The sequence below is a fragment of the Lepisosteus oculatus genome, chromosome 11 (genome assembly GCF_040954835.1).
Source record: "Lepisosteus oculatus isolate fLepOcu1 chromosome 11, fLepOcu1.hap2, whole genome shotgun sequence".
Classification (NCBI taxonomy): Eukaryota; Metazoa; Chordata; class Actinopteri; order Semionotiformes; family Lepisosteidae; genus Lepisosteus; species Lepisosteus oculatus.
The window spans coordinates 39674500-39686924 of record NC_090706.1 but is presented as its reverse complement, the minus strand read 5'-3'; the positions used below and the strand labels follow the sequence as shown (position 1 = coordinate 39686924).

General features: G+C 46.2%; 1 protein-coding gene across 1 annotated transcript; it reads right to left on the bottom strand.

Moving 5' to 3' along the window:
* Nucleotides 1–2930: 2930 nt before the first annotated feature.
* Nucleotides 2931–12080, bottom strand: cxcl14 (chemokine (C-X-C motif) ligand 14). The gene is made up of 4 exons (XM_006632086.3): nt 11809–12080; nt 9454–9559; nt 5246–5359; nt 2931–4079 (listed from the first exon to the last, which is right to left on the bottom strand). Exons 1-4 carry the CDS (start codon nt 11870–11872, stop codon nt 4064–4066), a joined length of 300 nt encoding a protein of 99 aa, XP_006632149.2. The 5' UTR covers nt 11873–12080; the 3' UTR covers nt 2931–4063.
* Between the last annotated feature and the right edge of the window lie 345 nt (nt 12081–12425).

Sequence of the window (12425 nt, the reverse complement as noted above, 5' to 3'; positions counted from 1 at the left end):
ACCGCCGCCCGGGAGACTCAGAGCTCCGCCCCCCCCCCAGCCAGTACGGGCTGCGGCCTCGGCCCCGCTGATTGGCTGCTGGCCGGTGCCGGGGGCGTGGCTGGCGGCGCCTTCAGGGTCCTGCAGAGCCGAGCGCGTCTCTGCAGCTCCGCTCAGTCGCCCTCTCGTCCCCCGCCCGGTGCACAGGGCAGCCTCTCGCCAGGGAGTCCAGGGGGACGGGCCCTCTCCAGAGCTCGCCCGCCCCTCCTGGGAAAGGTGGGCGCGTTTAATTTGACACCACTGTGCGGCCCGAAATCTTGCCTTCTATAATAATAATAAACTTTATTTTATATAGCGCCTTTAAAGGTGGCTTCTCAAAGCGCTTTACAGGATGACAATAACAATAAATAAGAAGACTACAACAATAAATAAGAAAATTTCACAAGACAGGACACAATTAAAATTACAACAATACAACAATAACAATAGAGGAGACCGTGGAAGATGGTATTAAGAAGAGCAGAGGGGTGAAGAATGGAACCAGTTAAGTAAAGGCTTTTCTGAAAAGGAGGGTTTTGAGTCTGGATTTGAAGGAGTTTAGAGAAGGTGACTCTCTGATATCCTTGGGCAGAGAGTTCCAGAGCTTGGGGGCATAGCAGGAGAAGGCCCTGTCGCCCATACACTGTAGACGGGCTTGGGGGACAGTAAGGAGGGCAGAATTTGAAGAGCGGAGGTTGCGAGGTGGGGAGTAGGGCGATAAAAGTTCAGACAGGTATTGAGGTGCCAAGCCATGTAAAGCCTTTTAGACTGTGACACAGGGGGAACTACACAAGTCGCATACTGTGTAGACAAGATTCAAGATCCAAGATTTTTTTTTTTTATTTGCCGTACACAACAAGTGTATTGGGATGCTTGCTCGTCCAGCTGTACCCAGTAACAGTTGAGTGGGGAAAAAAAAAGGCACAAATGACAAACAGACATTAGACGTAATGGAGCCAAGACAGGACATTGTGAAAACAGTGCAGTTAGAGTGCAGGTGCTGATTTGAGCAGGTGTTAAGATTCGGAAGTGTGTGTAAAGACCGGCGCAAGATTCCCTTCGCTGCTTGTATTTCTATCAACGCATTCGACTCAGTCACGTTTTCGTCCGGTTTCTCGTTTTGTGCGAGTTGTGGTCTGGGTCTGAGACCGCTGGGGTGTGGTAGAACTGGGCTGCAGCTGCCGCAGGTGCGCAGGTCCTGTCCCGGCGCCAACGCTGGCTGCGGCTTGTGGCAGAGCGCCCTCTGTCGGCGACGGGGTGAATGTACCGGCGTGGCGTCCGGTCAGGCAGTCCGTCCAGCTGCGCTCTCCTCGGACCCGATTCACCCGGCGGCTGAAGAGATTCGCTGCGATAACCGCGATGCCGCACCCAGTCGACACGACACGACGGCCCAACTGGCCCCGATCAGAGACGTGTGCGACACAGCGGGGGTTCACCCCTGCGTGCACAACAATCTGGTGCCCTCCACAGAGCGGTCCCCGGCCTCGGGCCGTGTCTGTCCTAAACATCCCACAGAGCTCTCCGCTGTCAATAACCAGGTGGGCGCAGGAAAACAGCCTGGAGACGCACCTGGGAGGATGTATCTGAAAATCACCGAGTGACACACCGACGCAAGAGAATTCCTTCTCACCGCCCCTCGACGAGGGGCGCCGTACAATGGCCGACCCTGCACTCCGACCCCCAGCTTCTCTCCCTGTCTGTGTGTCTGTGTCTCCATGGAGAAAAAGCTGGGGTATGTGAAAAGACAAATTCCTAATGCAAGAAATTGTATAGGGCTAATAAAGAAACATTATTATTATTAAAGGTTTTACCAAATCAAACTGAAACTTGATTTCAATGAAGACAGTTGTTTCATACTGCCCAGGCCGGAATTAAAAGGCTGTGACGAGCTGCTGAAGGTAACTTTGGACTACAGATCAACCCAGGAAGGCAGGTCGTATCCTCTGGCTGGAAAGCCGGTTCACTACGCTGCCACAGCTACCGTCGGCAAAAAAAAAAACCGTGCAAGCTGCTGGCCCGTGAGAGACGTGCTAATAGCACACGGGGCCCACCGCGCGCGACACACAGTGCGAGCCTGAATACCTGCAGCACGTGCAGTGCGTCCTCAGACCCCCCTGAACGTGGAATCACCAAAAGTCACAATTTAGGATTCATTTGGGAAATGTTTTTTTCTTGAACTTTCTTCTTCACCCTAATGTTCAGAAAGGAAGTCCTTCAGTTTTAGTTGGGCTTCATTCAATACATATTCCAATTCGGTGAATTAAGGTTTCTATCAAGTATAATAGTGAATGAATCCGAGGCTGCTCAAGACGCGTTAGTAGCACCACGATAACAGGAGAGAAGAGAGCCTGAGGAAACACAAAGCGGATTTTATAGTCCTACAATAAATGCAATAAAATCAAATACAGTCTGTATACTTTGTGCACACCGCGTTAATAATCGCATTCAACGCAAGGCAAAGCGTCTAAAGGGGTATTTGTGGCTCCATCTAGCGTCCGTTTTCCAAAGCAACACCTAAAGACCGCGCAATGATCATCCCCTACATGGGATGGGTTTGTCCCTGACGTCTCGTTTCCATCTCGCATTGCATCTCGATGGTTTTATAAAGGAAACTGAAACATGAAACTACAACACCGCTGGGTTTCAATGTTGTGTTTCTTATGCATCGCAGAACACTCTCTTTAGCCTGGCCTGCCTGGGGGTGTGTTCCTCTATTATTCATGTTCGTACTTCGACATTTTAGATCCCACCAGATTTATTTTATTTAAAAAACATCTAGTTATCTTTATACAAAGTGCTGCATTTATACAGACCTCTGATCTTCATGATTAAAATGGCCTCAAAATACGAACAAACAGAGACATCATTAAAATAACAAACTGAAAAAATGAAGACACGAGGCTACAACACCATCTGTTTCAAAGTTTTATTGCTTGTGCATCACAACACACTCTCTTCAGGACGGCCTGGAGAGACCCTTCACAGAAACACACATTTCTGTTACAGAACATTTAAATAGCAAAATGATAATTTAGCAATACAATACATTACATTAAGAGATAATAAATGTATTTGTCTTTTCTACATAGTATTCATCTATTTACAAGCTGCTTATTTATATATTTATATATGAGATACAAAACAAGTGAAATGCAAAGTTTTAGCAAAAAAAAATTATTAGGCTGTACATTCAGTTTGGTGAGGAATACAAGTGCTGCCCAAAGTAAAGCAAATATTAGGACATAATACAAAAGAAAACAGTACCCAGACGCTTGTGGATATATATACTGGATAGGGTTTTTCAGTAACATGTGGTGAAAGAGGGAGAGTACTCTGGACTCTGTGACACAGGCCTGCAAAACCTGTGCGAAACTATTACTCAAAGAGGGTGACTCCAGACCAAGTGCCAGTTGAGAGGGGAGACCGGCGATCGCTGGGCTGACTCGGGACAGTTTCTGGAATAGTTCACACCGAAAAGGAAACAAGTGCGAAAACCTGCCCTCACCCGCCTCCCTCGTCCTACCACCCCGAATCTATCAGTTTCACGAAACACATGGCCTCTGTCAGCACACCAAGACAGCAGACTGCACCCCAGCGCAGCGACTGCAGGCACTCTGACCCCATCAAGCACTCCAGGGCTTGTACAGCTTTCCACAGGCAGAACAGAGACAGATACATGGGAAAACGAAACTAGAGTGTTGCCGGATGATTTTCAGTGAGTAACATTATTCTGTGCCAGATTTATCAAGGCCCTCATGATCCAGCTATGATTTAAGAGTTGTTTGCAATGCAAAAAGCACATCTGATATCATTTTTTTTTTAAAAAAAAGCACTTAGCTACCAGCATATAATGGTGACTGTAAAAGGTACTGGATTTTTTTTCATTTTAAAAATGGCACAAACAGATTACAAATAATCTGTTATGACCTTGATAATCTCTCCTGCTGTCTGTAAAAAGAGAATTTTGCTTGGGATATAAGATTTGTGCTTTTAAAACAGTCTGATCTTTGAGGGGTTTCTGTCGAATCCTGCATGCTCCGTTGATTTAAGCTTCATAAACCCTGTAAGAAAAAAGAGGAACAGGCTGTGAGCTCCATCAAATGTCTGTAAGAATACAAACACTGCTGATGCCTGAGCAGTGAATAACAGCTATTATTTTTTAAGTATTTGCATATAAGCATGATTTTTTCTACAGACCGCACAGACTAACGTGGTTATGAAATGTTTAGATTAAGTATTATTTGTAATATTTTTGTCACTAATGTCTGAATATGTACTGGTGATAGAAACTGCCTCTGGCTAAATGTTACGGTGTTTTTTTACCATATCAATATTATTATTGTGTCCAAGATGGTGCTGAGGAGAGAATATTGCATGCATCTCCCTCACAGATTGGGCTCTGTCGTGCTATGTGTTACTATTGTTAACTTTAGACATACACCCTATTCCTGCAGTAATCTTGTAATCTTTTGAACATTAGATCAAGAGTTACAGACATATGTTTTAGTGTTTTGGACCTAGAACAGCTCTCTGGACTACCTTCCTTCGTGTCTGAGTGCTGCTTAAAATTATAGCTGCTACTATGGTCCTATCTCCAACAAGTCATTTGTTCATGTGTCATTTGTTATGTCTTTTTTATGTCAACGTTATGTCATGTTTTATGTCATCTGTGATGCCATGTCACGTGAGGAAAACACACATTTCACATGTACTCAGGTACATACGACAGTAAACTTGCACTATTGAGCTATTGTGTCTTCATTTCCTGCCATCACGAAGCCACCAGCAGTCATTGTATATTTTGCAACGATGACACCTAATGGGCAGTAATGGAATAGCAGTTGATGTCTCTTGCAAACAGCAGATGGCGAACTGGTGTAAGGAAATTTCCGAACAGCATTTAAGACAATTAGTACTGTTTGCATAGAACAATACAATAGCAAATAACTCCAGTCGTGTGAAATTGTGATCAAAACTCAAAGCAAGAGCAAGATGCCCGAAAGTCTTCTTCCAAACATTTTTTTATGACATGTTTAAAATTAAAGACCAGAGTCATAGATGTTCATTTTCATGCTCTAGGATGACAAGGCAACGCTGCGCACAAACTCTCCCTGTGAACCTGATGGCAGATTACTCTGGTGGTGTAATTCCTTCTGAAAACCGGCAGCTTCTATCCCGTCTTGCGCTCGGATTCGGATGGCTACACCCTACGAGCTGCAGGCCTCACCTGTGCTTGTCCTTCCAGATCTTGTACCACTTGACCAGATTCTTGGTGCTCTGCAGTCTGGGGTGCAGGCAGTACTCCTGGCCTTTGAAGCGAGACACGTTCTCCATGGTCACACTAGGAAAGACACACAAGAGCGACACCTCTATCAGCACTGGGAATCCCGAGCTCAAGAAACATCAAGATCATGTAAGCCATCATCTGGGTATAGGACAGAGGCTTCATGGCTGTAACTGTTCTGAAAATGCTATTTAAAAGTCACTCATCCACACCTATATATGATTATATAATAAAGAAATTATGCAGGGCACTGCTGCATTAAAATAAGCTCCACAAATGCCACTGGGCTTGTCCCATTTTCCCAGAACCCCTCTATGGTTGTGGCAAGCTCAGCCTGTGCCTGTGTTGCTTCTGCCTTGTGCTTGGTGTTGTGCCATGCACACCACAACGCAGGCGGTCTCTTTGAATACCCAAAAAAGATTAACAAAGACAGCATGCAAGCAGCAGAGATGGGTGAGAGTGTGTGTGAGCGAATAGTTGTGCAAGATCAGCTTCCTCCTCCTGGGAGGTGCAGAGACACAAGAATGACTCCAGCCAGGCTAAAGCAGTCACAGTCCATACCAGGCCAACTGTGTGGCTACCTCTGTAAATCCACATCTTCTCTGCATGCTCAGCTGCCCTATTCCTATCTCTCAGAGCAGATCTGAATACCTACTGTCTGATCTGGCAGTTAAAAGGTGTTGACTGTGTGTGTTGTGTGCCTGGTGTTTCCTGCAGGTCTTGCTTGACCTGAACCAGCTCATTATGGGCTTGACTGCCCCAGTTTACTGGCTGCTCCTGGCTCTCCAGCTGCTGGTGCTTTAAAGAGACCCAGATGCCCCGCAGGACCAGAGTCGGACCACAGTGGTGCTGGTGAAGCTTCGTCCTAGTTTCACAGACGGAGGGTGTTATTTTTCAATTTGTTTATTCAAACTCTAGGGATTAACAGGCCGCGGCAGGCACGCTGTACACATATGGCGCATTTGCTTGCATTCAAAATGCATTTTCTAAAAACCACAGCAGCATTTGAGAATCACTAGGAGACGTTGCACAGACACAACCTCATGTGCCCTGACAGTTCCTGAAACTGAAGGTGTAACAGGGCAAATGACAATCTGAGCAAAATAAAAAAATCAGCAAGAATTATCACATGAAACAAATGCGATAATGAATGGAGTTACTGTGTTGTAGCTCTTTAACCTTCATTTTAGAGCTCGTATTATGGTTTGTAACAGCATATTTACAAGACAGATAAAAAAGCCAAGGGTAAAAAAGAGAATAAATGCTCGAGAGCTTATTTCTGTTTGTTTGATCTCCACGAGCACGACAACAGCAAGAAGGAAAACCCCACACAGTAGTTTCCTTCACTGCTAAATGAGCTCCGCACGGCTCTGCAGGTGCTGCGGCCAGTCAGCTCACTTGGACTCGCCCTCTTTGGTGGGTCCATTCAAATGATCAGCTGTGCAGAGCTGCAGTATCGGACGACTGCATCAGCCGCGAGCAGCCTGAGGTTTTCACAGGAACACGCACCTCATGCAAATAGTTCAGAGACGGGTCTTGGGCAGATCGGAGGGAGAGAGAGAGAGAGACACGCTGGTTTTCCGGCAGCCTGCTGAGAACTTGTTTAGATCACAGCCAGGCCAGCCTTATTATGCAAACAGACAGGCAAGTTGTTTGTAGGCAATCAATCCCAGCCTGCAGCAGCACAATCGCTGTGCTAATCTGTGGCCCTCAGTATCTTGGCAGGCGGGGAGAGAAAGTTTGCGGAGAAACAGCACTGGAATAACGATGGGCCACCCCAGAAGGCTGGACACATGCTTGCTAATAGCTGAATGGACCAAAAAAGCCTGTCTCTCCCCGACACCGTTGCGTTTTTCGGTGCCTTTTATATAACGAAATGAAAGAACAGCTCAGCCTGCCGCATTTGAAAATATTGCCACTTTCAAACGCCATGAACTTTATCAACTCGCTTCACATATTCACTGAAAAGAAAGCAGGTACTGCCACTACCAGCTGTGCTTGGATAATAAAAAAACAACTGAGTGATGGATCTGCGATCTCCTAGATTTTGGGTTACAGCAATGTTACTTTTTTATTTGTACTATTTGAATTACGATATGATATCTGATGTTTTCCTCTGGAAAAAAAAAGTGTAGCTCATTATACTTTTGTGCAAATCTGTTGAGGAAAATGTCTCTAGAAATAAAGGTTGGATGGAATTTCAAGCGCATAATCGAGGCTGATTTTGCAGCGTTATACTTCCGAGTAACACTAGAGGGCGACAGACGGCAGTCTAGGATGGTGGTTTCGTTCTGTATTTCAAACTGCGGTGGCACAGCAAGCACTATATTTATCCGTTTCTCTGATTTGAAACAAATTTAACTAAATCTCAGATATCAAAACCAGTCTGCTGCCAGTGTCCTTTACCTTTATCCTTGGAACTGCGGTCCCAATTTCTCAGAACAGTTATTAAATCTCGGTAATAAAATAATTGACAGTATCGCAAAATTTTACAAATTTCGTATTAAGCACAACATTGCAAACTACGTGAAAGTACTGTATAGTCGCCTGATTACAAACCCCCTGATCTCGGCACGGGTGGGAACAAGAGTTTGCCAGAATTCTGACTTAAAATTGGCCCTTCCTGCTCACTAGTCACTGCAATGATTAATTTGATGCGAAGTACAAGAAAATAAGTACAGGTTGTGCAGCAGACATTTCGCCACAGAAATGTTACAACATGATCTGCATGCAGAGTGAACGAGTAAGTAGTATTTGTGGGCAAAATCCCCTCGAAGTAGACAGCAGTATTTTTCTTGGATTAAAATTCACAGGCCTGCTTGTTTACAATGGCATTAGGCCGGTTCACCTTACCGGAAGTTATGTTGCCTCATTCTGAATTGCAGAACGTGGCGCTGTATATACCTCGGAATTCAGTCTGTTTTGTGGTGTAAATAGTGTAAACTGTGCACATATTGCTTGTATTGATATTGCTTGTACACTATCATCGATAACACACTGGTATGCAACAAGAACTGCCTAGCAATGGCTGTAGCCTATAGCCACTGTGGGCACTAGAGTATCTTCGAAACCAAAAGGTCAAGGGTGAGACGCAAAGGAAAACAGATGGAATTCAACAGGCACCAGAAATAGGTGTTTAATCAGGGGCAGCTGCTGAACCAGCAGAGCAGAAAGCAGGGGCTCCACCCAGTGTCAACTCATCTTGGCTTTGCATTATCTGCTGGCTCCCCGGTAACACTGGGGCACTTGTGCTGTAATTCAGCCTGAAACTGACTGTAAACGAACAAAAGGTTCTTGTATAAACAGTGTCCGGTTCCTTTCGTATTTCATATAAAGGTTTGAGCGGAAAACTATTCTTGTTTTAATTATCACTGTGCAAACAATGATTAAGTGTGGTGTTCTGAAATTGAAATAAAACAGCTCACATATAGCTACTGATTTTTGGTTATTCATCTGATGGGTCAACAATGCTATCAATTCTGAGCTCAGGAGTGCCAAATCATTTTTCACCTGTTTATGAACATTAACCCCGAGCCATAAAGCATCTGGATTTTATTTCATTTAAATTATCTGTCAGCTTCAACAATAAATGTTCAATGCAAAAACATGACCGCGGTGCTAAGATGGTGTGGTCCTGATTGCTTGCCCGGGTCACTGGTCCAGCTGATCTGGTGGTGAGATTTCAGCGGGAGGCAGAGTGTTCATCCTCTCTCTCAGATGAGCTGCTCGCACGTAGGAGTGCTCATGAGCTCATCGAGTGACGCTCACACCTCCGTCCTTTCCTACTGGCTCTGCACTGCTTACAAGATCTGGACGCTGCACCGACGTCACCGTGTGCCGAGGGGCTCTGAGAAACCCAAGGCACGTCACTGCCACCCACGGGCTGGGGCCCCGACAGAGCGAGCAACGCGGTTAGGGGGAAAGTGATTCGATTGTCAGGCGCGAGTGGGAAGGGACGGAGCCGAGAGAGAGAGACTTGCAGGTGGGAAGCAGGCGAGTGGCGTCAGCGTGCGTTGGCTGCCGAGGGGCGAGTGAAACCCCTCCACTCACACCCGAGACAGACACGGCAGCCGATATTGAGCCTCTGCCTAGCTCTGCACGAAAAGAAGAGGTGAAGCCCTGTGAAATGAAAGGAAACGAAAGAAGCTCACAAGATCATCTTCTCCTGGCAGAAGGGGTGTTTGGGTTTAATCTCCAGCTTCTGGACATCCTTGTAGTGGATCTTCGGGCCCTTCCTTGTGCACTTGCACTTGTAGGCTGTAGAGAGAAAGAGAGAGAGGGCGCAGACACGGTGAAGCATGAAAGTGATTCACAGCCTCGTCCCTCAGACTGAAGTCACTGGGGCACATTCTACCCTCGACCCAGACCAGCGGGGACGGCCACACCAGCTGAACCAGGCAAGAGGCCGCGATCTGGCCCTGCTGAGCCAGATCAGAAAAGTTGGACTTTTTCCCATTGAAATAGAGGGTTTGCATTTTTTTATTCAAAACCTCGTGTTGCGATGATGGATGTGTTTGTATACACCCAGCCAGGATGGTATAAACAGAACGGCAACTGAAATTACAGAAGAAAGATAAAGCAGGTTTAACCCAAAATCACAAAATGATGAACCTCCCGAGCTAATCTTAGGACTGATGGAACCAGAGGAGATTTCTGCAGAGTGGCAACAGAGCAATTAAAAAGCCCTTTCCTTAAAGAGAAGCCAAAATAAAACCTCTTAAATGATTGCTTATTACTGAGATCACTATCCTGATCAGTGAAACTTTGGCATTTGGGATACTATGGCAAACAGTTCTGCATCACTACAGATCACTGTGTCAGATAGCTAATCTAGGACATGGATTCCCAATGTCCTTCTGGGGCTCATCATCACACCATCAGTGCTGAGAATACAAACACAACCAACTTCTGATTTAAAATTTCATGGTTCATTTTCACTCTTTTCATAACAAGGGTACAGGAGCTCTGCATAACCTGTGCAAAGCTTTGCTGACTGGATGGAAACCTACAACGTCCTTTACTCTGATTTCTACACATTCTGCAAAAAAGGACCCTTCCTTTTTGAAATAGCAATGCCCTGGAAGCAGGTGCCACACGGGGCTCGTGTGCTGTCCCAGAGGCAGGCCGACAGCGCTCTTCGCTGCTGCACTGAAGGCGCAGCTGACCTACATCTTCTGCCGGGTCCTCATCAATCTTTCCCAGCATCGCCAGGTGTGCCAGCCCCGTGCCCGGCGCCTGCAGGTGGGCCAGCTCAGCTCAGGCAGCTGGAGTGCACGGGAGCCGCTTTTCAAAGTCATTTTGTGTTTTGTGTTTTGCAGCACGAGCTAAACATATAGACACTCCTGCTCCAGTACAGTATGCATGCGGCTTATATAACTCAAACAGGATCAGTGCTGTACAGCTTCCTTGTCAATTATTTCATTCCAGAAGCCCCACCAGAGGTCTTTACAGCACAGGGAAAACCACAACGTCAGGAAACATCGAACTGAGGAGTCGCATGCCGGAATGAAAAAGATTTGATTCCTTATTCCTTTGCCTCTGATCCTTAAACTTAAACTGCATCAATTTGACACCCACAATCAAAGCATTTGGGGAGTGTATTCTGTGTGGCTTGCGTCTCTTCCATTGTAACTTGTGAATCTTGAGATTTTTCAGAGTTTATTAAATTAAAACGAACAAATGGTGAACGAGGCTGATTCACTTAAAGAGGTTGTAAGAGCCTTGTAGAGTGGCGGTTTCTGCCTTCAGGAGGTACCTGATCTCTTGCCTTTAAATCTTTATGAGCATCCCTGCAGGTCTGAATAATGTTGTAACTTGATATTAATGTTTGGGTACCGGTTGCTTTCACGTGTGAAATCCTCCCCAGCCTCCTTGCAAATTAAAAAGGGATCTGCATACGCATATTGCAGTTTGAAACGCGTGCGGGACTCTCTGGGACTCGGCGCAGGTTTAAGCCCATTCTCGCTGCTGAGCCCGCAGTTCTTCCGCTCAGCCGGAGCTCCAGGGCTGAGAGCCCCTTTAAGTGGGATGTACAAAAAGCAGAGACAACAGCAAACACTCCTCTTCTTAATATCGTGAAACGCACTCGCGTTTTTGTTCAATGACTGGTTTCCCAGCTAGATTTAAAATTCGTTAAAACTCTGCGTTTTACAGATAGCACCCAAAAGTACAAGAAAGACTTGAATACCATGTTGTTGTAAACTTCGTCCTATGATTTTAAAATGATGTCAGCCATCACCTTGGAAAATTTGGTTTTATTAGAGTAGTTCTTCTCCACTTAGACGTTGAGCCTGTATATAAACCTACAGAAATGTTGTTTAAAACCAGCGTCCGTCCGTTTCTATAGTAGCTACAGATATGTTTGACGAGCACTCTTACAAAGAAATCGTATACATATATTCGCATTTATAAGGAAAAATAACCGAGTTATTTTAAGAACAAACGTTTGAACCCACGCATAACAGATCAAACGAAGAACAGCAGAGAATTAAATAAAAAAAAAATACCTTCCACGTTGAGAAAGTAAACGGCGAAGACCAACAGGAGCAACGCAGCTGTACAGCGATTCATCTCGACAGGTGAGGGAACCGACACTCGAGCCCCCTTTTGGGTTTATTTTAAATTTGGTTCCTGCTGAAGCGGCCGGCACCGGGAATTAACACGGAACAGAACAAGTGAAGCGCCAGAGATATCTGCGTCCCGGCTGGGATGTGGTGTCCTGGGCACCGCGGTGTCAGCTCGGGTCCCGTCCGCTGTCTGGCCGCGCCGCTCCAGCGTCGGCGCTTTAAACAACCTGCTCCCCCTCTCTCTCTCTCTCTCCCTCCCTCTCTCTCCCTCTCATTAATATGCACAGCCCGCCGACGAATCGCTCACATCTTCCCGACAAGTGGCAAGGGAAGGGGGGGGGGGGGGGGGGGCGAGGATAAATAAAGGCTAAGACAGGAAAACAAGACAAAGGAAGCCCAGCCAGCGAGAACAGAGCCGGCCGGTGTGTCACGGGAGGTTTTGGGGGCGCATGCAAAAGAAAGGATAACTGATTGCGGGGTCCTTTCGGACCGGGGCGTTTTGGACATCCAACTTGCCGAATGCCCGTGGCAGGGAGCTTGCTTCCCTACAAAACGCT

Bases quoted from the DNA above. Each gene is read 5' to 3' on its own strand.
- cxcl14 (XM_006632086.3), bottom strand. From the start codon at position 11,872: ATGAATCGCTGTACAGCTGCGTTGCTCCTGTTGGTCTTCGCCGTTTAC. The intron at 9,560-11,808 runs GTATTTTTTTTT...TTCTCTCTACAG, and splicing joins TTACTTTCTCAACGTGGAAG to CCTACAAGTGCAAGTGCACA. The intron at 5,360-9,453 runs GTGAGCTTCTTT...TGTCTTTCCTAG, and splicing joins TGCCAGGAGAAGATGATCTT to TGTGACCATGGAGAACGTGT.